This window comes from Arvicola amphibius, chromosome 4 (assembly GCF_903992535.2).
Source record: "Arvicola amphibius chromosome 4, mArvAmp1.2, whole genome shotgun sequence".
Lineage (NCBI taxonomy): Eukaryota > Metazoa > Chordata > Mammalia > Rodentia > Cricetidae > Arvicola > Arvicola amphibius.
Genome location: NC_052050.1, coordinates 132,553,704 through 132,581,682, shown reverse-complemented (window position 1 = coordinate 132,581,682; position 27,979 = coordinate 132,553,704). Strand labels below are relative to the sequence as shown.

At 40.0% G+C, this 27,979-nt stretch overlaps 1 protein-coding gene across 2 annotated transcripts; it reads right to left on the bottom strand.

The window, feature by feature from the left end:
• Positions 1-327: 327 nt before the first annotated feature.
• On the bottom strand, positions 328-27,782 carry Fgl1 (fibrinogen like 1). Of its 2 annotated transcripts, none has more exons than XM_038325239.1 (9): positions 27,648-27,782; positions 26,644-26,811; positions 21,314-21,393; positions 20,247-20,433; positions 9,353-9,512; positions 9,039-9,136; positions 5,701-5,789; positions 5,330-5,517; positions 328-577 (listed from the first exon to the last, which is right to left on the bottom strand). In XM_038325239.1, the coding sequence occupies exons 3-9, from the start codon at positions 21,374-21,376 to the stop codon at positions 418-420; spliced, it is 945 nt and encodes a 314-aa protein (XP_038181167.1). In that variant the 5' UTR covers positions 21,377-21,393; positions 26,644-26,811; positions 27,648-27,782; the 3' UTR covers positions 328-417. The 2 variants fall into 2 exon arrangements, with proteins under 2 accessions (XP_038181167.1, XP_038181168.1); XM_038325240.1 differs by having other exon boundaries at positions 26,644-26,777; positions 27,648-27,781.
• Between the last annotated feature and the right edge of the window lie 197 nt (positions 27,783-27,979).

The window sequence follows — 27,979 nt, the reverse complement described above, 5'->3', positions numbered from 1 at the left end:
CCTGGAACACACCTGTAGACCAGTCTGGCCTCGAACTCAGAGATCCAACCTGTCTTTGCTTCCTGAGGACTTGGATTAAAGGCATGCACCACCACAGCAGCCATACTTGGTTTATTGTTTCAAATTTAGGTTTGTGTTATTACTTAACCATGTTAATTAGTCTATGCTGTTTTCTATACAGTTTGAACCCCTATCATACCCCTATATACATAGAAACTCAGTAAACATTAACAAAATCTACATTTATCTGTTGGATATTTCCTATCTCCTGAACTAAAAGTACATTAAGTAATAAATGCAGGATGAAGAATGAGAAGTCACACACAATTGCCAACACCATGCAAATATTTATTCAGGACTGTATTTCTCAAATATTTCAAACCAATATGAATTGCAGAAAGAGGCCAATTGGAACAACTAAATGATGTTTGGAATAAAATCATTTGGCCTGATTTTCATAACCACAGATTTCAAGGAATACCACCATCCGTGCCAGGTGTACCAGACTACTCCATTATCGGTCTCTGCTGTGTAGGGGCCCTGATAGTACACCCCATTCAGGTTTGCAGAGTGACACCTAGTGGGAGAACAAAAGAAAACAGAACAGTCAGAAGGAAAGTCCGCATCAGAAACTCTATCCTGCTAAGAAACGATAAAACTTTTAGATGATGACACATCATTTCCCCAAACCTGAAACTTCTAGTCAAACAAATGTCATTGTTTAAACAGGTGAGTTTTGCTCCCATCCCAAACCATCCCAGACCACTTGGAGTGTGTTGAAAAATAAGCATTTCAGTTCTTAGTAGCCTTTTGTGGTAGTTTGAATGCAGTCCCCCCCCCCCCCCCGCCCCATAAATCTATAGGAGTGGCACTGTTAGAAGGTGTGGCTTTGTTGGAATAGGTGTGGCCTTGTTGGAGGAAGTTTGTCTCTGTGTGGGGAAGCTTGGCTCTCTCCTTCGCTCAAGCTTTGCTTGGTGTGAAGCTGAGACTATTTCCTGTTGTCTTCTGATCAAGATGTAGCCAGTATCATGTCTGCCTGCACTCTACCATGCTCCACACCATGACAACGATGGACTAAACTCTGAAATTGTAAAGCGCTATCTCAATTAAATGTTTTCCTTTATAAGAGTTGCCGTGGTAAGCCGGGAAGTGGTGGTACACACTTTTAACCCCAGCACTCAGGAGGCAGAGGCAGGCAGATCTTTGTGAGTTCAAGGCCAGCCTGGTTTACAGAGTTTTTTCAAGGACAATCAGGGCTACACATAGAAACCCTGTCTTGAAAAAACAAACGAACAAAAAAAGTTGCTGTGGTCATGGGGTCTCTTCACAGCAATAGGAACCCCGACTAAGACACCTTTAAACAAAAAAAAAAAAAAAAAAGAAAAGAAAAAGAAGCAAAGAAAAATGGCGCTGTAACCTTCACCTACATCTTCCTGGTTGGACAGTGTTAGCCTCATGCTTGGCCACAAGGGCACAGTAAGGACGTGGGGACAAACAAAGTAAGACGGACAAGCAGCTCTACTGCAGCTTCCCGAGTAGTTTGTACTTCCAAGTTCACCAGTCTGCAGTCGAGACATGACTTTCATGATTCAGATTCCCTTCTTTCCCTTCTTTGGTTGTTAGCATATCAGTTATTTGCATCTTCAAGATAAGCAAACAGAACCTAAACCTCCTTTTAAAAACTTCCCAGCTATCAGCAAATAATCTTTTGTTTGAGTTGTCAGGTTAATTTTTCACATATACTGCACCAATCTAGATAGGTCTGTTAGGTTATTGTAAAATTTAAGCATTTTCTCCTTCCTCCTTTGGGGTCTACACACTTGTCTGTCCTTGGCATACACAAATTTCACGTAACAGTTTGTAGTCATTTTCCTGTTATGATATAAGTCACCATCTATTATTTATTGCTGTAACTAATGAAAAAATATCAGACTATAGGCTATGAGAAGAATACTCAGAACTAGTTCTGAGAAAGGAAACAAACCATTGGATCAGAAAAGCAAAGAATTCATTCATAAATGAAAAGTAGTTGCTTTCATTGACCATCCTGGCAGTTCTCCTAATTTAAATAGCGAGGACTAATTGAAACCATGCCTGCTAAGTCTGCGGGGATTCAGTATCCACTGTGTTTCTAAAGTACCATGAGAAGTAACATTTGGAAAGGAAGACCCCCCAGAGTACCTAGAATAAATATTTGGATACCTTTATATAGAGAAACTATTATATTTGGTCTGATTTGGAGCGTATTGAGAAATGGGCTCAGAACACTACTTAGTATTCTGAGACCAGTGTTCCAGTATCCTTCAGTTTCTAACCTAAACTAGTTATTAAAGATTGACTTTCCAAGGTAAATACGTGTCTGGGGGAAGGGCAGCATGGTGGTGGTCTCCGGGAAGAGATATGACTTGCAAAAACGCAAGGCTTGAAAGGCAAGAGAGGTAGCAATGAGGGTTTTAGTTATTTTTCTCTTGGCTGTGACGAAATACCACAATGTAAAAAAGTACTGGCATTGGCTCGTCTTTATGGGGCTCAGAGTCTCTCCCGGTGGAAAAAGCAGAGGGTGTTAAGCATCAGTGGCAGGAACACATGGCAGCTGTATTTTAGATGACTTTGAGTAAGAAGCGGAGGGCTCCTACCTGGGTGGGGCTGGACAATAAATACAAAAACCTGTAGGGGGCGTTGCAATTCCAGCCTCAATAGTCAGAAACACTGAGAAGCTCCAACAATTCCCGTCAATTAGAATGCAACACGGAAAACAAAGAGTTAAGGCCACATTTCGGGAACAATTTCCTTTCTCTCTAGAGTGACCTGTTCTTCTTGGGTAGTGCCAGCTACTAAATTGCCTTTTTTTTTTTTTTTTGATCTTTCCAACCCCTGTTTCTAAAGTTAACTGTATCATTTATTTGCCTTTCTTATTATTTGTGAGAATGTCATTCATTCCGGAATAGAACAATCCAACCAACTGGAAGATGTACACACTCTAGGTCTCAGTAATATTAGTGATGATTTCTTCAAGTCTGTTCAAAATCAGTCATTAATGAATGTTCGCAGATGACAAGTTGTAAATGCTGCTTACTTACAAGAAGAGGAAGGAATAAAGAAAAAGAGGGGAACCATCTTTTTTTTTTTTTAAAGAAAAGGAAGCTAAGAGGGAAGAGATGTTTTGCCATGTTTCACGTTAGCACAGTAGGAAAAAAATGATTTAATGATCTTCCTTCTCCGCTCCCTCACACTGTCACGTGTACTCCATCTCCTTAATAAATGGCCAACTGTTAAATAGACTCAATTTTTGGAAAAGTAAAACCCAGCAGGAAGCCTACTGTTTTTACAAGCGCATACATTTCCCTTAATTGATGGAAATACCTTAAATTCATTGTATCTGTATTGAAATCTACCTCTTTAAAGCTAGCCAGGTATGGCTGTAATTCTAGCACTTGGGAGGCTAAGGCAGGAGGATTGCCACGGGTTTGAGGACAGACTTCAGACTGTACTGTGTAGTAAGGCCATGTCTCAAGTAAGCAAACCAAAAAATAGTAATTAATTAAATGCACAGCAAGTGATGTTATAGTGAAGACGCTCATGGTTTTTAGAAATTTTAGCATGCATAGAATAGATGCACTCATAGCATAGAGTTTATATCTTGAGATGCTTTATTTACACTAAAAATTATATAGATTATGGGATTTACATGGAGAGTCCAGTTGTATGGAAAACACTATACTCCAAAATTGCCTAAGATTTCTTAATGGAAAGTTTAGGTGTCCATACATTTTGAGGTGGCTCCTGTTTTCTAAGGAAAACAGAATATTTCCAAAGCTGATGCTTCATCCCACATTGTCCCGCACCTGCTCCGCAGAGGTGGCACGCCACCTGGGTCACTTTTGAGGAAAACTGCGTGGAGTTTCCATCCCCACCTAACTGATCCTACAAAATGCAGTGTGGGAAACCAAAAAGGAACCAGGGACATTTGGTCCAGAGATGAGACAACTGGAAACGATACAGTGAGCTACCTCTCATTCGAGGCCTGAAGAATTCTGCTGAAATGGAATCGCAGCTACTTTATGGCTACTGAGAGAGAACTGAGCAAGAGAGCAGATTTCAGCTAGGCACCGTGAGTGGTACTGTCTTGTCTGCAGTTCCAGCATTTGGGAGGTAGAGTCAGTGGTGGTATTAGGGCTCAAGATCACTCTCAGAGCACTGACTGCTCTTCCGGAGGTCCTGAGTTCAATTCCAGCAACCATATGGTGTCTCACTACCATCTATAATGAGATGTTGGTACACTCTCCTGGCATGCAGGCATACATGCAGAGAGAACACTGTTAACATAATAAATAAATAAATCTTTAAGAAAATGTTTAAAAACATTTTTAAAAACAGAATGCGCTTGATGATAGCGGTGAAATATTCAAACAGCAGCTATGGTAGGATTAAGTGTTAAGAACATTGTTTTTTCCTACATTGGGAAGACTTGCATTAAATGAACTAATAAATGTCACGATGAATGAAAAGTAGCACAAAATTAGAGCAGTAGTGGGGATTATCTCGTAAGAGATGAGACAACGAAGAGTTAGTTGGTTCACAAAGTGCCGCAAATTCCTTCTTCCTTCCTCCCTTCCTTCTCTTCTCTTGCTTTCTTTTCAAAAATTTTAAAAAATAAAGTTCACTATAAAAACATGCAAATTACAAACATTACTTTGGGTCTAGTTGATTTCAGTGCATGGTGCCTTTTATTTATTTATTGTTTTTTTTATTAAGGCAAGTGTCTTCTAGCCTAGACCTCATATAATACCTGATGGCCTCGCCTTCCGAAGTGCCAGGATTACAGGTGTGAGCCATCCCATCTCGCTCATAAATATGTTTATGTGCGCATGCTCTCTACTTTCTCATGCCAATTTGGGGCCTTCTTGTTATAACTCAACAGTAACTCAGTTTTCAAAACAAAATCCTTGTAAAAAGTATAAGTTTGATTTATTTCCAAAACATATTATTGGAAAATTTTGTTTATTTTGGGTGCAAGGGTATGTGTGCGTGTATGTTTTCAAGACATGATCCCAGGCTAGCCTTGAGGTTGCTATGTAGCAGGGACAGGCCTTGAACTTGTGGTGATCCTCTTGTTTCTGCCTGCCTCCAAGTCCTGGGTTTACTGGAATGTGGTACCACACCCAGTTTCTGTTACATATTGTTCAGGCTTTACTAATGTGCACAACAAACCTCAAAAGGACCTCACAGCTGAAGAATTCTGGTAAGGATTGCATAACATCACACATAAGGTCACCATCACCTTACTTGGTATAATTGATACCATTAGCGCCTTTACAGCCAATCAAACCTGTTAAACCACCAGCCAGACTGCTCCTCCTCAGCACAGTTCCCTTCGTAGTTGTCATTATCTCTGTCCCACGTGCTGAACTTCATTCTTCGGTGACTAGCCCACCACTGCACTTCAGGGTGAAAGGTCCCTGAAAGGGCGTCTCCGGCTGTTCCAGAATATTCTCCAACGTTCAGTTCATAAAAGGACTGAGGGGGGGAAAAAGCCATTTTCACTATCAGTAGGAAACACTTAAAAAAAAATGTTAAACAAAGGAGTTTATATTATGTATTTTTATTTCTATTTTATTATGTATTATGTATTTGTTGCATCGTTTCAGTGTTAACTCAAGACATTGCCTTGATTAAATTTTAAAAATTAAAACTTAGTACCTTTTTATCGCCAACTCTAAAATGTTTGTATTGTGCAAAGCGACTGTTTTTCTCAAAATCTGTCAGGTCAATTTTTAAAGTATAATCTCCTAAAAAAAAAAAAAGCCAAAAAAAGTAAGAAATTATTGTTGTTTAAATACATGACATGATATTGACTTTTAAAGCTAAAAATAAATTGTAGTTTTATTTTGCTTCTACCATTTCCTCTGCCAAGAATCAGTTTTCAAAGAATAAACAGCGACTCCAGCGTAATACAGTGTGAGCACTTTATTGTTTATTTTACTTGAAAATGACAGCAAGATAGCACAGTTGAAAAATTCTACTGTCTGAAGAATAAAAACAAATCTAAAAATAGTGTATGACTCACTTGGTCCAGAACAGAAAATGTTATTATTTAGTTAATGGATTAAAAAAGCCAGGCGGTTGGTGATTTACATGTTTAATTCCACTACTCAGGAGGCAGAGGCAGTGAGTTCAAGACCAGCCTGGAGTATAGAGTGAGGTACAGGACAGAGAAACCCTTTCTCAAAAAAACTCAGAGAGAGAGAATGACGATGATGAAAATAGTAGATTTAAGAATTATGTTTATTCCGTTTGTCTTAATTTCATAAGATCTAGTTTTAGGACTAATTACTATTAACAACACCTTACGACCCCAGCAGCAGGCCATGCTTCATCGTACAGTCACCCTCACTTGCGTGTGCGTGCATGGGGGGGTGGTGGTAGAATAAGGTCGGCTAGCAAGTAGTTTAAGAACCATCTGAAGAAGAAACAGGAATCCTGGTTGTTTTGTGAAAACCTCCCCTTGTTAGCATCAAAGCCCGGAGAACAGATGCCATTGGAAGAGGGGATTAGGGAGAGCAGAGGAGCACCTCAAGAGTTCTGCCCCATATACGACGGACGGCACAGAAGGAGGTCATTATTGAAACCATGCTGACGTCGGTGACTCTGCATCAAGAGGATTCACCGGACTTTCCAAGCCAGTGGGGAAATATTTCAAACAAAGTGACTTTATTTGGCAGACAGTCTTATTTATGCATGCTAGAAATGATATATATTGAAGAAAACTCCAAATATGAAAAGAGATACTATGATGACTATAAAAGTTCTAAGTTATAAAAAAAATTGTGTGAAACAAATCAGTGAGGTAATAAAGTCATCCCCTGCCCCCTTTTCCATTGCTCCCGTTTGTGAATGACAGGCTGGTCTTCCTCCTGAAGCAGAACTGTTCTTAAATATTAGAAATTTGATGGGTGTGGTATAACGTTCCCATCACAAAGGAGGAAGAGGCAGGAGAATTATGACAAGTTCAAGGCCAGCCTGGTCTGTACAGCAAGTTCTGGGCTAGCCTGGATACATAGTGAGACTCTGTCTCAAAATGAAAATTACAAGTCAAATGACTAGGTAACATATAATTTTACCTTCCTATCTTGGGTCTTCGGAACAAAGTTCAAAGCTATTTGGAGGAGAATTCTGGATTCTCGTTTCTGGAACAAGTATGGAAAGGGGTTCTCTTCAGTCAGACCTCCCTAAAAGTATTAACTTAGCTCATATGAGCCAAACCATGGATGGACACAGTAGGATAGGATATGTCAGTTATCCCCAAAAGTATATGTGGAGAGAAAATCCTACACATTTTTTAAAAGAAAATTGTTTAATGTCTTGGTCAATAAATGAATAAACTTACAATTAGAAATCATTTCTAGATTAATTTTATTGCAGACAGTTCCAAAAAACTTGGGTAATAGAAATAAAGCTATTTTAAAGACAATTTGAGTAGCCTTAACTGCTGTCATAATTAAAAAATATAAGGACTGAGGTAATTTCTTCTGTTTGAGCTATGATACTTTATGCAAAGCATGGAATTGATAGATACAGTTCTCTATGCAAGGAGTGGAACGATAAATACATTTCTCTATACTATCCAAAAGCAACCATCTTGAACATCAAATGAGAAAAGGGGTGTGTATGTAGATCTGCGGGAGAACACATGCTTAGTATGAGCAAAGGCCTGGTTTCAACATCCAGCACCAAGCAAAAAAAGATGAAGGGGAATCAAATTTATTGAAAACATCCACCCAGGCAAAAATATACGCACAAAAATAACTTGAGAAATTAGCTTGAATTTTGTATGCTTAAAATGGCACAATGGGATTTGCATAGCTTAAACCATTATCCAGAAAAATACTAATATAAAAAACAAACAGAAGGAGGCATGATAAATGTTATAGAGCTGGCAAAAGATATACTCTTAAAACCAGGATAATACACACACACACACACACACACACACACACACACACACACGGGAAAGGAGACCTTATGTAGATTCAGAGACCACTGATGAGAGGGAAACACTGGATTATGTAACCTTTCTAGCTACCACTTGCACATCTCAAAGACCTTGGTAATCAGTGCTCTGCTGACTATTTTGGATATAGACTGACCAGTAGTTGCCTGCGCTTGGCTGGAACAAATAAGCCGTGGCATTGTCAGTGTGATTCAACTTGTCTTCTTGGGCAGTGCAACTGTGATTTATGAGACATTGAGTCCCAGACCTAAAGAGGGCTGACTGCGGTCTCAAGCTATCAGTCAGCGAAGGAGGATGGCAGATGGGAACGAAAGGCTATGAAAAATAAAACACTGAAAACTTGTTATGGAACAAAACTTTAGACAAATATAGAACTCTAGTTATAGACATACAAGTGAACATGTATAGGGAGAATTGTATAGAGGGTAACAATTGCCTTTAAATCATTTTTTCGTGTTTTCAAGATTTATTTTTATGTGTATATGTGGGTGTCTGTGTGGGTAATGCCACATGTGTGGGTTCCTTCAGAGGCCAGAAAGGAGCGCTGGATTCCCTGGAGCTGGGAGTTATCTGATGTGGGTGTTGGGAGGAGCAATATGAACTCTCAAACTCTGAGTCATGTCTCTAACCGCAAACTTCTACTGTCTTGAAGTAGTAGTGGCTTATCACATGGTATTAGTGTGGTAATAAATTGTGTGTGTGTGTGTGTGTGTGTGTGTGTGTGTGTGTGTATAATTGTCAGTCACTCAAATTTTTAAAAATTAAACCCATTTCCTTTCAAGGAATAGAAAACATATTAGAAAATATACGTTTACCTACCTTTGCCTCTAATCCCTGTTTTAAGTAGCATTTTACAAATGGGATAATAGCTCAGCAAGTATCATTACATCTGAAAAATCATGATATATACTGAATTTTTTATATTGCCAGTGATTTAGCGCAAAATACTATATGGCCTTTGTTTGTCTAGGAGTCCCAGGACCTGAACTAAAACTTGCTGTTTCCCGTATGCAAGTACAAAACTTACCTTGCGTAGTCAGTAAGTTAAGGTTTTTGTTACCCAGCCAATATTCACCATTTCTTTGGACAAAGTTCCCAAAGCCACTTTCGTAGTCATTCCAACCCCTAAGAAGTTGAAATTGAATGTTAGTTTTAGCAAAACACAAATGGTCATCTGCAGCGCCCATCCCATTCCTCATTTTCTCATCTCCGTATATGCTGAGCTCGCTCACACGCATATTCTTACTTGAGAATGAGAAAGTAAAGTTTGAGGAATTAAGAAGGCTTAACTAACAAATCTCACTCTCCTGTTCCTAATAATTACTGGTTAAAAGCGGTTACCTGCTAAAGTTCACGCTGCCGTCAGATCGTCTCTGAATTACAGTCCAACCTCCTCCATCAGACATGTCACAATACACAGAAAATTTTGCCTGGCTCCGGAGAGGTTTGATTTTGTAAAATCCACTCTGCTTAAATCCACCATTGTAAAGCTCTGAGCAATCTGTTTACAAAACAGGGTAATATGACACTTGCTATATGTCTTTGTTCCTGAAATCCAGCACCCGAGGAGACAGATAAGAGAAATGGAATACATAATTGGTTCATAAAATGCCATCTTGTTCGTCTTCTAGTGGGAATTCAGAAAACCACGTTTTCTTTCCTACGATGTAGTTACCATTGACCTCTTGATAAGACCAGGGGGAAGGAATGAAATAAGAAGCATTAATTATTTTTGAAGAAAGCAGGTTAAAAACAAATCATTTCTGTTCAGTTTATTGCTTTGTACTCAAGCGGGACTTATCGTTTATTGGATAGCACAGCGGAACATGCACAATGAATTGAACAATGAAACGAAAAATGCAACCGCATGTAAATATTGTAATGGGATTATCTTGTCTTAACGTCTTACTGAACATTCGAGACTGAACCCCAAACAGTAACCATGTCAAGTTTTTATGACTTTCAGTTTCACTACATTTTAAAAACATTCCCCGGAAACTTCTAACAGCTCACATATTCTGGGATATTTTGTTAAAAATCGCAAGCCTTAGCCGGGCGGTGGTGGCGCACGCCTTTAATCCCAGCACTCGGGAGGCAGAGGCAGGCGGATCTCTGTGAGTTCGAGACCAGCCTGGTCTACAAGAGCTAGTTCCAGGACAGGCTCCAAAGCCACAGAGAAACCCTGTCTCGAAAAACCAAAAAAAAAAAAAAAAAAAAAAAAAAAAAAAAAAAAAAAAAAATCGCAAGCCTTTGTGCTTTCTTTTATCCTTCTATTTCTCTCTGCTGCGGTATTTCTTTGGCCTTTGAACTTAAATAGCTACCAGTTTGTCACAAAAGGTAATTTTAGTGTCTTTCTTTTTTGTTGTTTGTTTTTGTTTTTCCAGACAGGGTTTCTCTGTGTAGCTTTGGAGCCTGTCCTGGAACTCACTCTGCAGACCAGGCTGGCCTTGAACTCACAGAGATCCACCTGCTTCTGCTTCCCGAGTGCTGGGATTAAAGGCGTGCGCCACCACCGCCCAGCTAATATTAGTTTCTTAAGCCACTTGAGGTAAAACAAGCTAATACCCTCTGGGTCTTATTTGAGGCTGATTTGAGCAGTCCTAGAGAGTATGGTCAAGTATTAGGTAGATGCCCACGCAGCCTGCAGATGGCTGGAGCAGGGGCCAAACTACAGAAAGTAGTCTCAGGAATAGTCAGGTACAGAACTTCTGAAAATAGTACGTAGAATCTCCTTTACATTTGACTTTTACCGTTTTGTTAATTTCTTCCTTAAAAAATTGTCTTATGACTGAATTATGTAAGTTTTATGAAGTGTTTTTCAGTTCTCTCTTCAGTTCACTGTTTTGACGCCAAACTGTCAACAAGTGAAACACATATATTAAATTGAGTAGACAGTGGAAATCTGAAGAGAAAATAGTCTTCACAAAGCTGACTTCAATCATGCGCCACTGTTGGTCTTCCTAGTGACTTAGGCTCTGTTCATGCATTTACTTTTAAGATTCAAACACACAAGTGTTCTTTATGCATGCTGGATTATAAAAGGGATCTTGTTAGAAAACTAGACAAGAAGCAAATGTCCACGTACAGTCAACTCAATGTTATTTAAAAGCTTATGTCTTGTGGTCAAGTATGTAGTAGAAGACTTTGATTAAAGTCAGCCCATTTTCTCTCCATTGGGAAAGAGCTCCTTGTTCATAGCTGATCTCCTACCAAAGGACTGAAGAGAAAAAGACTCACAAGGTTCTAACTCTTTTTCAGGCAAATATGGAAATAATTAACTCTAACTTGCTGTAGAAAAACTTAATGACTATGGGGATCTCTGCCAAGACTTTCTGTTTGTTTTTGTTTCTTACCATCTTTCCGTTTTGTTTTTTTAAATTTCCTTCTCTCCAGAAGAGAGCATCAAACACAAATAAACATCCCAAGCAGAGCTTTTAATGGAAGAAAAGCAAACAAACAACCCACCCTCAAAAAAAAAAAATACCAAGCAGATTTTTTAAAAAGTCAATAAATACACATTTAAAAAAAGCAAACAGCTTGGATCTGGAAAGATGGCTCAGAGGTTGAGAGCACTGGTTGCTCTACCAGAGGTCCTGAGTTCAATTCCCAGCAACCACACGGTGGCTCACAACCATCCGTAATGAGATCTGGTGCCCTCTTCTGGCCTGCAGGCATACATGCAGCATGGCAGAACACTGTATACATAAATAAATCTTTAAAAAGGCAACCAGCTTATAAAGAACAATTTAAGGAGCTCATCATGGAGACTCATGGCTCAAATTGTGACAGAAGAAATAGTAGAAAGTTTGGTCAAAGTAGGGATTAAAATATCAAGTAGAGGGGCTGGAGAGATGGCTTGGCAGTTAAGGGCACTTGATGCTCTTGCAGAGAACCCAGGTTCAGTTCCCAGCACCCACATGGTGACTCACAACCATCTGTAACTTCAGCCCCAGGGGATCAGATGCCCTCTGCTGTCCTCTTGGGGTACTCCGGCACATGGCAGATTCACATGCATACACATAAATTAAAAATAAGTGATAATCAGCTAGATATTTTGTCTGAAACATGTCAAGCCACTCAATCCACTGGCCCATAGGTGGGATGACAGATTGGAAAAAAAAGTAAAACAATAGGACTTTATAAGTATTTTACCTAGTTTTTAAAAGCATGTATACATCTGTATGTACATGACTGAATGAATGAGCCTAGGCCAGAAAAGGGTATTGGATTTCTCTGTGGCTGGAATTTAGACAGTTATGAATTGCCTCACATAGGTGCTGGGAACCAATTTCCAGTCCTTTTCCAGAACATTATGTATTCTTAATCACTGAGCCATATTCCAGCCCTTAATAGGACTTTTTTAAAGTAATAATTTTTGAAGGCTCACATCCTACTAGAAGAAAGCCATGTGAGCTTCTCTCTGTCAAATATTGCATTGTACTTGGTGATAGGAATAGTTTCTCCGATGTGCAGAAAGCAAGCCACTTACGGAATACTGTGTCTTTAAGCTTCCCAGAGTAACATTCCAGCTAGAGTAATCTTTTTCTTCTTGTCTCAGAATAGTGGCTGAAACTCAAGACTGAGAATTAAAGACTAAAAATGACTTCCTCTTCCCCAGAAACCATGTTGCTGTTCTGGTTGTGTACTTTTAGAGAATATGACTATTTATTCCAGACTGTCCTTTTTTTTTTTTTTTTTTTTTCGAGTCTCTTTAGCCTTAACCTCCCAGTATGCTTTAGTTTCCTGAGCAGTGGGACTACAAACATGCACAATCATTCCTGGAGTACCTCACATTCTTAATTTTTTAAAGGCTAGCAACAAGGGTCATTTACCAATCCACAGAGAGTTCTGGGACATGCCAGAACTAGCCTTATCACAGTCATGCCCATTCCTAGGTAACAAAAGAAGAAAAGTAAGAAGAAGAAAAGATACTGGCTCATTGGAGATGGCAATATTCTTGTGACATAGAATATTGTGTAGGGTCTTTCCTTCAAAAGCAAGGGAGAGGGTAGAAGGGTAATGTTTATGCATATGTGACATTCTTTCTTTAGGTCAAATGTTATTTTAAAAATCTTAACCCATTCAATCTTTACAACAAATAAAAACGTTTGTTTCCCATTTTATGAGGAGGAATATGAGACACCAAGAGGTTAAGTAATTTGTCCAGGGACCACGGATAGTAAAAGGACTGTTGGACTTTGTACCAAGTGTCTAACCTTAACGACTACCGATGCTTCCTCAAGAAACTGCCATGAAAACCAGAAGCTTCTGTAGAAGCCATTGTAGAGCAATGGGTGTCAAACAGACATGCTGCAATTGTCACCAATGAATGTGAATTTGATACAATAACTTTTAATTCATAAGTCATTAGCCCCCACATGCTTAAAAAGATAGTTTAATTATATGCTATATACATTTGCGATTTATTCATTATTTGCAAAAATTAATAGTTTATATGTAATTAGATATTTGCTAGCATGTGACAAATTACAATTCAGGGAAATTACTAATTTAGTAACAGTATAGTGACTTATAAATAAGAACAAAGACATCTAATTTATGCAAATCAAATCATGTGCATGAACAGAATGTTTTAAATTCAAGGACACCAAGAAATATAAACTTCGATGTGAGCACCATATCAATTGTTTTTTATGATATTAGCATAGAATATGTTATCTTATAATACATTTAAAAATAAATTTTAAAGACTTATTTCATGTGTATGGGTATATATGTATGTATGTATATATGTGTACTATGTGCCTGCCTTGTGCCCATGGAGGGCATCCCATCACCTAAAATTGGAATTATGGATAGATGCGAGCCACCCACTAACAAGAAGAGCCATTTCCAGACAGGGAAACTTCACCAGATATAAAATCTGCTGGCACATTGATCTTGGACATCCTACCCTCCAAAACTATAAGAAATAAAGTTCAGTTATTAATAAATAATAAAGGCTCCATGTCATTGCAGTCTGAAAGCACTGTGATGCCTTGCTTTCCAGAAAAGCTTAAGCCGCCACGAGGATGGCTGGCCTGATTCCCTCTTTAGTGACAGAAAGCAGAAACTTAAGTGTAAAATACGCTGTACTGATAGGTGGTCGTGTACTATTTAAGCTTACTGAAAAGCAGAATCTAGGATTGGGGGCCCCCTTCCTCTCCCAGACCCCAGCATGTTTATTTCAAGTGTTCTTCGGCGCTTTCTGTCTTGGAACATGCTGACTTCCTAACTCTGTAACAGGGAGAAAGGAAAACAGCAAGAAACTGAGAGTATTTTTTTTTTTTAATTGTACCCTTGGAAACAGCTGGAAGGTAAACCATTTATTAACTAGCAGAGGTTACTGTTGCTTTTCCTGTGGTATAAAAAATGCCAGTGGTGGGGACGAGAAGCTGGAAGCTCATCAGTAAAGATGCTTTTCCAAGGAATGTCTCAATCAAGCACTCCGGCACAACCATTTCAGCAATTTCCCCATCATTTCTGCCGGAGGTTGTAAGCGCTCTATCTGATAATATTATTTTTTCTTGCTCCTTCAGTCATTTCTGCTGAGTGTTTTAAGGGTTCCATGATGCTTTGCTATTTATATGCTGCTTCTGTCTATCTGCTACTTGCTGTTTGTTTTTTCACTTTTGCTCACTATTTCCCTAATAAGCCCACTCATCTAAAACCAAAATCATGGCTCTCATAGATCACTTTCCATGTGTGACATTAAGCCAAAACATAGCTCAGCCTTGTTTAGCAAGGCATGCCCTGCTGTCCTATATATTATACAGCTCTTCCATGTTCCTCTGCTACCCACAAATGCTCCTGAGGAGGGATCAACCTGGATTACTCTTTCATTGCTCCATGTGGACAGCAGAGTATGTTATTCTAGTTATATAGACACTCTGGAAGTTGGCACACTTGATTCTTTGAGTTTCCTTATCTGTACCAATCACTGGCATCTGTTCATTAATATGATCATCTTCAACTCTTCATTAAAGCCACACAATGATGACTGATATAATCTGTGTGTCTCTAAGATTTAGAATGAAAGCTTCAAATTATCAAATTCCACTTGCTACTACTCAGATAAATGGCCAATGGAGGGTGTAGGAATCTACTTCACAACACCATCTACCAATAGATGGTTCTGTCTCACTACTAATAGATTCAATTCAAACTGGCTGTACTCCATTACCCAAAATGCACCATTGTATATGGTTTTTGAATTTACTAATTTGTCTATTTCTTACCTCAAGTCTGAACACATTGAAAATCTACTAGAAGGATTTCCAAGATACCCACCAATGAACTAATGACAGAAAATATACCAGTTAGTCCTGTGATATGAGTAACTCAGACTAAATGACATTTCAGTTCAATTTTTTAATATTAAAGCATTACATTTCTAGTACAAACGCTGACCTCCATCACATTTGTGGCATATTAATTTCCTAAATCTTCAGAAGAACATACTACCAACTTTTTGGCAACAACAGAGATATATTTCCACACAACATTTCAATATTCTAAAATTAAGAAGCTCAATATGTAAGCAGTTATCAGAATTGGTTTCTTCCAAGCCCTCTGTCCGTAGTTGTAATTATCTTTGTAGCTCTTTATAATTTTTTATTCATTTTTGGTTTTTTGAGACAGGGTTTCTCTTTAGCTTGGGAGCCTGTCCTGGAACTCACTCTGTAGACCAGGCTGGCCTCGAACTCACAGAGATCCATATGCTTCTGCCTCCCAAGTATTGGGGTTAAAAGTGTACACCACTGTCTGGCTATATTCTTTATTCTGTGTGTATGTATGTATCACTTCTTCTTTTTTTTTTTTTTGGTTTTTTGAGACAGGGTTTCTCTGTGGCTTTGGAGCCTGTCCTGGAACTAGCTCTTGTAGACCAGGCTGGTCTCGAACTCACAGAGATCCGCCTGCCTCTGCCTCCCGAGTGCTGGGATTAAAGGCGTGCGCCACCACCGCCCGGCTATGTATCACTTCTTATGAAGATATTTGTCCTGTGAGATGTGGGTACACCTAATAGTCACATTTCTACTTGACCATTTCTTTAAATGTCCAAATGGGATCACATACAAAGCTATTGGAGTTAGAATTTTGACACATACATCCAGGAGGGGCACAAATTTCTTTGGGAACCAACCTTATGATCATCCTCAGTAAGATTCTGCCCTCCAACTTGTATCAAATCCTCCCATCCACTTTCTACTGTCCAGATGAATGAGCAAATGGAGGGTATAGGAATCTACTTCACAATCTCATTACTAGTGAATTCACATCAAACTACACTATGAAGAACACACCACTTTATTTACTATTGGCCCTACTATTCACAGGAAACATAGCAAAAGTTTCTGGATAGATACCCGACCACATTACAGCCAAGCCCCGAGATTCCAACCAATGAAGAGGGCACCATGAAGAACACATCATTAACCCCAAAGATAGATATTTACTTGGTGACTCCAAACCATCTTATCCCATCTTAGCCCGTGCAAGGAAATTTGGTAGGAAGTCTGTCCTGGTACTGTTCTTAAGCAATTTCGTCCACGTCTGACAGAAAACTCATAAATTATTTTCTGGCCTATAGTGATGCTTTATTAATTAGTCCGGAGTAGACAGAAGGCAATGTTTGCAGATAAATCCCCACAGGGCACTTGTATTTCTACACATTTTTTCCCCACAAGGTTTATATTCTAGACTATGTTTTAAAGCACATTTGTGGGTAGGCAGCCTTAAAGGATACTAAGATAACATCTTCTGGACAGACAGTTGCTCCATTAGCTGCACACTAAAATAAAGATAACATCTACGCTGGAGCCAAAGATTAGACACATTTTAAACCCACTATAAAATACTGGAATGTCTTAATCTCAGGGTGTCCAGTTGTGACATAGCCCCATTAAGTGTTCGCATGGGCTCTTGGTATTTGAGAACAAAGGACATTAATGCAAATACGTAACTTAGACTTGTGACCCATGAGCTGTAGCCCTCTACTAGAGCCATGAGGCAAGCCTGTTAGCTTGCAAATAGAGTAAAACCTCAAGTCCCTCCTAGTTTGGGGTAAGTATTAGCACTTCGGGAGGTTGCCAGCTAGTTAGAATGAGTGGCTATAGCAGAGAATCGCTGTTTTACAAGAATATATACAGAGTGTGATTCCTGATACATGTTGCCTGACCCGTCATTTACTGTCGTAACCAATATTCTCTGTAGTTTTCTTTTTAGAATGCAATTGCTGTGCCTTTGCCCCAGAACGTCTTGAAACTATCTCTTTGTGCTTCCCAGGTCCCCTTTAACCTGAAATACCCACAATTCTGTTCCATGATCTGGAACCCCAGCTGTCCCTATGCCCTGTCTGTCCTTTCTACTGCAATTCAATGGCTCTGACCTCTGACCTCTAAAGGCGGACAAAAGAAACTAGAGTGTGTGTGTGTGTGTGTGTGTGTGTGTGTGTGTGTGTGTAGGGGATGTCTAAATATCAAGATACATGTATAATGGCTATTTTTATGTCAACTTGACACTGACATAAGCAAGAATCATTTGGGAAGAAGAAACCTCAGTTGAGAAAATGTCCCACCAGACTGGCCAATCGGCAAGCCTGTGGTACATTTCCTAGATTGGCGATTGGTAGGGGAGGGGCGTGTCTATTGTGGGCAGTGTTACCTCTAAGTGGCTGGTCCTGGATGGTACAAAAAAGCAGGCTGAGCAAGCTGTGGGGAGTGATCTAGTAAACAGCACTCCTCCATAGCTCCAGCATCAGCTCCTGCCTCCAGGTTCCTGTCCTGACTTCTTTCCATGATGAACTGTGATGTGGAAGCGTAAGCGTAAGCTGAAAGAACTCATCCTCCCCAAGTTGCTTCTGCCACAGCAATAGAAACCTCAGCTATGTTAGCTGAGAAGCAGAAGGGGAGGCATCCAGGGCAAGCAGCGTGAGCACAGAGAGATTAGGATCTGGGGGAAAGCAGGGAAAGTGGGCATTTTACAACTCTGAATCTCATGTGTGGTTTAAATGATAAATGCCTCCGTAGGCCCATGCACTTAAACATTTAGTCCCCTGATAGTGGCTTTGTTAGGGGACTTGTGGAACTTTCAGGAGACAGAGCTATCTATGCTGGAGAAAATGGGACAGTGTTAGGGATGGGCTTGAGGCCTACAGTCCTACCTCATTTCTCTTCACTTCCTGTTTTCTGACTACAGATGCAGTGTGACCATGGGTCTTCTTCGCTTGTCATCGTGCGTACCCTGCCTTGTTGGCATATAGCCCCTCAGACTGTAAACCAAAACAAATCCTTCCCGGATTTGTGGGTTCTAGTCAAGGGTTTTTCTCAGTGACAAGAAGGTAGTACACTGCACTAGTAAGTACATCTACTGGCATAAACCAGGAGTTTTTAGTCCCATGAGATTGGCATGTCTTTGATATCTGTTTTTGGTTAGAGTCATACACATATCTCAATTAATATCTGCTCATCTAGTCCCATTTTTTGTTTTATCTGCCAACATGAGGATCGACTGTGTTTCAAAACTCCGAGGGTCAATGGGAAGATACAATACATTGACTGGAACTAGAGAGATGGCTCAGGCATTAAGAGCACTGGCTGTTCTTCATGAGGACCTAGATTCAGTTCCCAGCATCCACATGGCCACTCACGATGATCTGTAACTCCAGTTCCCTCTTCTGTCCTCCATGGACACCGAGAGTGCACACAGTACACAGGCATGCATACCGGCAAAACATCTATCATATTACATAGTAACAAATATTTTTAAATACATTGGATATCCTTTCAAGCCTTACATAACAACCAGTTTATTGATCAAATCAGGCTTATATTCACAAGCAGACAAATTAGAACACATCATAGACGTGCAGCATGGAGACGACTATGAACAAAGAATTCTACACAGCTTTGTCTCTGTTTCCAACACTCATGTTCACTCTTACAGAGTCATTCATATGGACAGGAAACCAAAAGACTTTTTCTGTAGGCAGAGTTTTCCTGTCCTGACCACCCGCTCACCTGCTCCCAAATAATCACTCAGAGGCTTAATATAAATTATAAATGGTCAGCCAATAGCTCAGGCTTATTACTAACTAGCTCTTACAGCTTAACCCATTTCTATTGATCTATGTGCTGACTGGAGGCTTGTGGCTTTTACCTCTACCCCATTTTGTGTGTCCGACTTGTTCTCCATCTGGTTGGCGAGTCTTCTAATTCTGCCCTTCCTCATCCCATCATTCTCAGTTTGGCTTTCCCACCTAACTGTACCCTGTTCAGCTACTGGTCAGTAAGCTTGTTTATTAAACCAATCATAGCGACATGTATTCACACAGTGTACAGAAGGATTATTCCACAGCATTTTTCTGTGGGGACTAGTGATGGGTGCAGTGGGATTTATACTGTGCTCACAGTTCAATACCGTTTCACTTCTAGGATATAAATGTTGATCTAATCAAAGGGGAAAATGTCAAACTATTAAATAGACATATTTTTAAAATTACTCTTTTATTTCCCTTAAAAAATATACTTTTCTTTTCCTGTCTTTTAGTTCTGCTAATTTATTTTTCATTGTGGGTTTCAAAAGAGAGAATCGGGTATGATAGCACACACCTGTGGTCCGAGCTACTCAGGAAGTTGAGGTAGAAGGATTGCTTGTACTCTGGATTTCAAGACTAGACTAGACAACGCAAAGAGACCCAGCCCAAAATAAACAAAAGGGGGAAACTGCATACATATAAGAAGGAAAAGACCTAAATCAAAACAAAGTTTAAAAAGAAGCACTCTCAATTATAATCTGCCTTTTTAGGTGAATATTTAGCAATCTGTCATACTGATTTCTTATGAAGATACAGAAATTCTCAGATACTTAGTATTTAGATCAAACACCCTGTGGACACATACTAGAGATAAGAGGGGAAAATATGGAAGATTTTTTTTAATTGGTGGAGTGAGTGAGTTATGCTGCTTATCACTGGAACAGACATAGCTTTTTAGCAAGATGTGGAGATGAGGGTGGTCGAGGATACACCTGAAATCCAGCACGTGAGGAGGCTGAGGCAGGAAGACAGTTAAGTACCACGCCATTCTGAGCAATAGAGTGAGATTCTGAGTCGAAAATGACTAAAAGACAAAACTGAACAAAGAAAAGGTCTAAAGTCCCTGGATATCCAGTACTGTCATTACATGTGGATGTGCGACCCAAATGGTTGAAACATTTAGGAAAAACCAGTTCTGACCTGCATATTGCCTCTGGCCTCCAAGGTCAACGAAATTGTCCTCTTGTCCCTTATCCAGGAACTGGACTTCATTCTCGTGCACGAGCTGTGCGGCCGTGGCCTGCAGCTGTTTGACCCGGATCTCAAGTTGGTGCACCTGAGCTCGGAGCCTTTCCTGTTCCTGCAGACAGTGCGCATCCTCGAGGGCCTGCAAGACAATGTGCATCTCATGTTTATGGGAAAGAAAGGTCGCCAATAATCTGGATAAATCCTTGATTCAATGTTGTCTCCCATTCCCATATCAGAATGCTATTTCAGGCCATGCGGTGGTGGCGCAGGCCTTTAATCCCAGCACTCGGGAGGCAGAGGCAGGCAGATCTCTGAGTTCGAGGCCAGCCTGGTCTACAAGAGCTAGTTCCAGGACAGGCTCTAGAAACTACAGGGAAACCCTGTCTCGAAAAAAAAAAAAACCAAAAAAAAAAAAAAAAAAAGAATGCTATTTCAACCAGAAAGTTAATTTCTTTTTCCCAGAACTTTGAGTATGCTAGTCTTTGGTCCTTTGGAATGTGTAAATGGAGACACATGTTCATTGAAATCACCTTCAGATAATCGTGGTAATATATACTAATTATGTCCAATATTGGCCCAAGACCAACACTAACTACCATGGTCAGTTTTGAACACCTGATACCATGTGAAAAAGAAAATAACACGGCTTAAAAATATTTCAGTGATTTGCTGCAAATCCTGATTTTTATTTTTAAAGTTTTTTTTTTTTTTTTTTGGTTTTTCGAGACAGGGTTTCCCTGTAGTTTCTAGAGCCTGTCCTGGAACTAGCTCTTGTAGACCAGGCTGGCCTCGAACTCAGAGATCCGCCTGCCTCTGCCTCCCGAGTGCTGGGATTAAAGGCATGCGCCACCACCGCCCGGCTTATTTTTAAAGTATTTAAGTGTTACTACATGCCACATTTCCACAGAACTTTCCCATTCCTTAGGAGCAAGTTAATATCGTTAATATTCCTTTTCTAGAAATTAAAAAGAAATTCCGTCTCTAAGCAGCCCTTATAATAGTCTGCACAAAAGGCTTACCCAGCTTTCCCTGCCCATTATCAGAGCAATGGTGACCAGGACGAAGCCGCGAATGTCCCCCATTCTTCCCACGGAAAGAACTACAAAAGAAAGAATTCCTCATGAGACCAGACTCAGCGGGTTCAGATAAAGCTTCAGAGCACCTGGGAGTTACTCAGAAATGTATTCCCTACCTGCTATTCAGCCTTCTGTCACACGGAATGATGGGAATCGACCGCATCAAAGCTTAGAAAATAATTGAACCTGCTCAACAACGCCGACACACAACGGGATCCAGTTTCATCAAGGGCTTGAATGTACTGCTTCATAAGTGTATGGAAAAGGGCAGGAAGAAAAAAACAGACCTGGGACCCTATTTTGGCTCAGTCAGATCCTAACTGTATGACTTTAGGCAACTTACCAAAGTGTTCCTACCTACCTTACAATACTACAAAAATATTGAAATAATATTTTTTAGATATCTGGACATTCATGTGCTAAATGAATCCTGGATAATGAGTTAGAATTCTAAGTGGAGGGGGCTGGAGAGATGGCTCAGAGGGTAAGAGCATTGCCTGCTCTTCCAAAGGTCCTGAGTTCAATTCCCAGCAACCACATGGTGGCTCACAACCATCTGTAATGAGGTCTGGTGCCCTCTTCTGGCCCACAGGCATACATGGAAGGAATGCTGTATACATAATAAATAAACAAATATTTAAAAAAAGAATTCTAAGTGGAGGACTGTTTTTATTTTTAGAAGAAGAAAATTATAATAGAGGTTGGTGTACACTGTTTTATTTTCCTCTTTCTTTCTTTTTTCTTTCTTTTTCTTTTCCTTTTTCTTTTTTTTGAGAAAGAGTCTTACTGTGTATCCCTGATTGGGCTCGAACTCCTTACATATGTCAGGCTGGCCTTGAACTCACAGACACCTACCTGCCTCTGTTTCACAAGTGCTGTACACTGTTCATCTTGATGTCTTAATATGCACATAAGAAATCATAATGTAACATGTGAAGTTCTATTTTATCCCTCTGCTTCCCCTCCTCACCGTCCCCTCACCCCACTACTTAAAACTACTTTGGGGCTTCACCTCATCCCAGTCAGAATGACAGAGCTAAAAAAAGAAAAAGAAAGCGAATGACAACACATGCTGGTACGGGGGTGGGAAAGAGGAACACTTCCTCACTGTAGGTGGGAGTAGAACTGGCGGCCACCGTGGAAATCAGTGAGGCCGTTCCTCGGGGAGCTAGAAACAGGGCTACCGTAAGATCAGCTGGAGCTGATTGATACTCAAAGGCTCTTTTGCTGCTGTTAAGACAGGAGTTTTGCTGTGCTCATTGCTGCTCTATTCGTGATAGCTAGGAAACAGAAGCAGCACAGATGTCCACCAACTGATGAATGGGTCAGGGTACATAGCAGAATTATTTGGCTATTAAGAAAAATGAGATTATGAAATTTGCAAGTAAACGGATGGAGCTGGAAGCAACTATTCTGAAATACTCAGACCCCAAAAGATAAACATCTCACGTTCCCATTCATGTGTGTATGCGATCTTTGAATCTTCAGACATATAGGTTTCCTTTGGTATACCTCTAGAGGTTAAGAAGTTAGTGAGGGACCACTGTTAGCGGAGCTTTGGAGGGTGGGAAAATATTATACAGCTGAACAAAGGACTCAAGGGGAATAACGGAACAGGAAGAACTCTTAAGAGGCAGAATTAGTCGATGACTACTTTGAAATTGTGTTTTCCAGACATGAGAGTTCACACACACACATGAATTCATAGAGCCTGTGATTGTATGCATAAAACCTGGACATTAGTTCAGACAAAGTCCAAGCATGGATGAGAGGGAGTCTCACAGTCCCACCTTCAGCTGACTGATGGCTGATGGGGGAGCTATGTGGCCCCTGAGAGGATACCCATGCTCAAGGAGATGGTCCTGATCCCATACACATAGAAGCAGAAGGTTTTTTTTTTTAAGTTAGTGGGTTTAAAAGAAGAGAGAGTACATAGAAGTGGGAGAGAATAATGGTGTCGATAAAGAAGTGGAGGAGAGAATATAGAAAATAGTAAATAGATGTGATAAAACTGCTTTTCAAAAATGTAAACCTTAGGGGCCTGGAGAGATGGCTCAGCAGCTAAGAGCCATGGCCACTCTTCTAGAGGACCCAGGTTCAACTCCCAGCATCCACATGTCAGTTCACAATGGTCTGTAACTCTAGTACCAGGAAATCCAGCACCCTCACACAGACATACATGCAGACAGAACACCAATGCACATAAAATAAAGCAAATAAAAAAGAAATATTGCTTAGCATTAATATTTAGTAGAAAAAATGTAAAAACCAATGAAAACACTTTGACAGGTTTCTGTCTCTTGGTGAACTACTGTTACCAACTCAAAAGCAGCCTCTTGTCTGGCAAATCTTTAAATAAAAAGGCATTTCAGAATGCCCTTATATCTTTTTTGAAAGTGTTTACATTAATGCCACTATCAAACATTCTCAGGAATTTGCTAGGTCTTCTAAATTTGTGCCCAGATTTGTAATTCTACCCAACATCTTCTTCATTTTGGAAGAATTTTTGGGAGTACTATTACAGAGCTTTCTTTGAAAATCTGACCTTGGGGCAGGGACATGGCTTAGCAGATAAAAGCACTTGCAGAAAGCCGTGCGTGGTGCTTTGATGGGAAATGTCTCCGTATAGTCTCAGGCTTATGAATACTTGGTTCCCCACTTGGTGGCGTTGGTCCCATAGGTTTAGAAGTTGTGACCTTGCAGGAGGAAGTGTGTCACTGGGGGCAAACTTGGAGATGTCAAAGCCTCTCGCCATTCTAGGTGCGATCTCTCTGCTTCCTGCTTGAGCTTCAAGATGTGAGCTCCTCTTCAACTTATTGTTCCAGCTACATCTACAGCCTCTGTCTTACAATCATGAACCCCAACTCCGGAACCATAAGCCCAAATAAATTCTTTCATTAGTTGCCTTGGTCATGGAATGTTATCACCACCATAGAAAAGTAACTGATACAGCTTACTACCTGAGTTTCGCTGCTAGAAATCACGGTGGAGAAAGAACAGACTCTCAGGAAGTTCTCCTATAAGCACAGACACAACTGTATGCATACATACATTCTCTTCTCTCTCCCTCCCCCCCCTCTCTCTGTCAACTTTTGTCTGTCTCTCTGTTTCTCTGTGTATGTGCATGTGTGCATATGTCTCTCTCTCACACACACAAATAAATACATGATCTGAATGAAACTCCAGTTTTCATTACTATGATAATAAACCATCTCGTATTTTGCACATCTAGTTTATAATAATATCATATCAAGTACCCTGTCCCTTATCATCCACTGTGATTGGCTGTATCTATTTTTGCCTTACATATTTTGAGTTATAAATTATTATACTTTAAATTTGCTATAAAAGTAATCAACCCTTGAAATTATTTTCAAATAGCTGCTCTTACTAGTCAATATGATTTATTTTAAGGAGGGTAGGGATATAGATCAGTGGTAGAAAATGCATTGCATGATTAAGGCTCTTGGTTCAGTTCCCAGAACCTAAACAAATAGTTTGAAGGCTATAAATTTTAATTCATTGCCCAGTAAGTGTGTGTGTGTGTGTGTGTGTGTGTGTGTGTGCGCATGTGTGCGTGTGTGTGTGTCTCACTACATAGCTTTGACTGGCCTGGAGCTTTTAGTGTCAACTAGTCTGGATTCAAACTTGCAATAATCCTCCTGCTTCTGCCTCCCAAATGCTGTGTGACTGGCATGTGCCACCATCCCGATTTCTGATTAGCAGTTTTCAAAGTTAATAAATTATGTTGCATTCAACTTAAAAGCAAAAATGTCTAACTCGAGAAATAAAATGTGGTTATACTGTGGTACATGCCTTTTATTAACAGAAACAAAAGTTTGTATGTTAGTAACAAAATTAAAGTGATATGTTTTGAATGGGCTGTTATGAGATGATAGGAGATAAAATAAAATTTAAAGGCCGGGCGGTGGTGGCGCACGCCTTTAATCCCAGCACTCGGGAGGCAGAGGCAGGAGGATCTCTGTGAGTTTGAGGCCAGCCTGGTCTACAAGAGCTAGTTCCAGGACAGGCTCCAAAGCCACAGAGAAGCCCTGTCTCGAAAAACCAAAAAAAAAATAAAATAAAATAAAATAAAATAAAATAAAAAATAAAATAAAATTTAAAAAGGGGACTCCAGCCAGTGAAGCAGACCGGCGCCTTGCGCAGCCATCATCGGAGAAGCTTCATCCTGCAGTAGATGGGAACAAACGCAAAGACCCGCAGCCAGATATGCGGAGAGTGAGAGACTTTGGAACACTCGTTCCTAGATGGGATGTCACCATCAAATGCACCCCCTCAGAGCTCAGGGAACCTAGAAAAAGAGGAAGCAGAAAGAATGGGAGAGCCGGAGGAGATGGAGGACACCAAGAACACAGAGCCTTCTAAATCACACTGATCCAGCACGTGCAGCGCCTGAACGGGGCTTAGCTTCCAGTTCAGTGTTTTTATGGGATTCCTGGGTGTGCAAACAAGTGGGTCTCTGTTTGCTGTGCCTTCTCTTGGGCTCTTTTCCTTCTATTTGTTTGTCTTGTCCAACTCAGATGTGTTAGTTTTTATTTACATTATTATATTCATCCTTAGAGGCCTGTTTGTTTCCTAATGAGAGACAGAAAGGGAGTGGATTTAGGGGGGCGGTGAGGGGGGTGGGGAGGTCGGGAGGAACTGGGAGGATTTACAGGTAGGGTAGGGGAAACCTTTCAATAAAATGAAAAGGAATAAATTTAAAAGGAAGGAAAAGTTATTTAAAGCAGTGTGTTTTCTAAGTTAGCAGTCACACATGAGGTACAGCCTTAAAGTAAACAGTTAAAATGTTACCCGTAAGCACAGCCTGAGAGACTGCTTTTTCCAAACCCGCCCTCATTCTCTGAAAATAGAATATAACCACATCCTCATTATTTATATTAAGAATTTATAATTTTAAAAAAGCTTTTTTTAAAAAAAAAAAACCTAAACATATTAAATCTCCAAATAGCTGAAGTAAAGAATAGAGTTTGGGACGCCCAGAGCACAGTGTTGTCTGTTCTGGTTGCTCCTTTGTAGGCTGAAATGAAATGGAAAGTTCTGCTTTGAACCTCTCCTCCAAACTCACCCAAACGCTAAAGAGGCTGGAAGCTAGTTACATTCTAAATCTCTCCTCCAAACTACAGTGTCAATCATTCCAGTCTCTCTCGAAGGCCCGTGGTGATGTCCTGAGTTGTGGTGACTGTCATCCACTCTCAGGAAAAAATGTCAGCGTTACCACAGTCCCGTCAAGAGGGCAGATAATAACCTACCTCAAGTCAAAGTGAATCAGTCCTAGGCTAGGCTCAGTCCAGACGCAGCCTCCCAGGAACTGCTAACTGAAGTCAGCATTTGTAAATTGTCTTCTCCATTATTTGATTAGAAACAGGCAAAGTTGATTCTGGCTCTAATCCAGAAACAACATGAGGAAATCAGTTTAACTGGAAGGAAGACAAAAAAAAAAAAAAAAATCAAGGGCAAACCCCCCCAAACTCTTAGATTTTAAATTTCTCCCACTTACATGAAATTTTATTGGATTATATATCTTTATTTTTATTTTAAAAATTAAAATTTAAAGATTTATTTATTTATTATGTATACAGTGTTCTGCCTGCATATCAGAAGATGGCACCAGATCTCGTTATAGATGGTTGTGAGCCACCATGTGATTGCTGGGAATTGAACTCAGAACCTTCGGAAGAGCAGCCAGTGCTCTTAACTGCAGAGCCACCTCTCCAGCCCTGATTATATATCTTGATTTCAGCCTTCTATACTTATGCTCACCCAGAGAATTTTGCACTTTAGCTATCCTAAAATCAAAGTGCAGCTGAAATTTTGCCTTATAGATGTTAAAGTTAATAAGCTGCTGCCTGCAAAGAGGGCGCTAAGTATAATTTTAGCTAAGACATGGATAGAGGTCACATTTTTCTTAGGTATGAAAACATCACCATCACAGATTGAATGGCCAGTTTATTTGATCTCTTTTTATTATTTTTCTTTATTTTTGAGAATTTTAGACCTGAAAACATGAAATATTATCTATTTTTCATTCCCCTCCAAGTTCCCCCCACGTCCTTGACAGCATGACCCCCTCCCAACATCACTTTTTCCTTCCTTCCTTCCTTCCTCCCTCCCTCCCTCCCTCCCTCTCTTCCTCCTTCCCTTCCTTCCTTCCTTGATAACCCACTAAAGTCCCATTAGTGTTGCCCATATGTTCATGGATGTGGGGCTATTCACTAGCAAAAGCGTTCTCTATATGTGAAACTGCGACACGCACCTGTAAGCATGGGCTGTACTCTCAGCAAGCTCTTTTTTCTGTTTTCAAAACCTCTGGAGCAGTTTCTAACATGCAATAGGTAACTTCTAGTTCCACTAACCGTGTTGTGCAACAGTCTCAAACTGGAAGCCCAGGTCATCCTGACTCTGTTCATTCTGATGTAACTCAAGTAGCTATTTGCTGTTTGCTGTTTGTTCTGTTGCCCCATTTCCTAACTCAGATTCCAGTAAAATGTACGTCGTTTTTCTTTTGTCCTTTGTTATTTACTGAGCAAAAGTGTTACCTGTTTTTGACCTTCCCGTTAAATTTTCTTATGATTTACTTAGAAAATT

What these genes read in the sequence shown, in the direction of transcription:
- Fgl1 (XM_038325239.1), bottom strand. Translation starts at nt 21,376, where the DNA reads ATGGGGGACATTCGCGGCTTCGTCCTGGTCACCATTGCTCTGATAATG. An exon ending in AGGCCAGAGGCAATATGCAG is followed by an intron (nt 9,513 to 20,246) that starts GTCAGAACTGGT and finishes TTTTGTAAACAG; the next exon opens with ATTGCTCAGAGCTTTACAAT. An exon ending in TCTGGCTGGTGGTTTAACAG is followed by an intron (nt 578 to 5,329) that starts GTTTGATTGGCT and finishes TTCTCCCACTAG; the next exon opens with GTGTCACTCTGCAAACCTGA.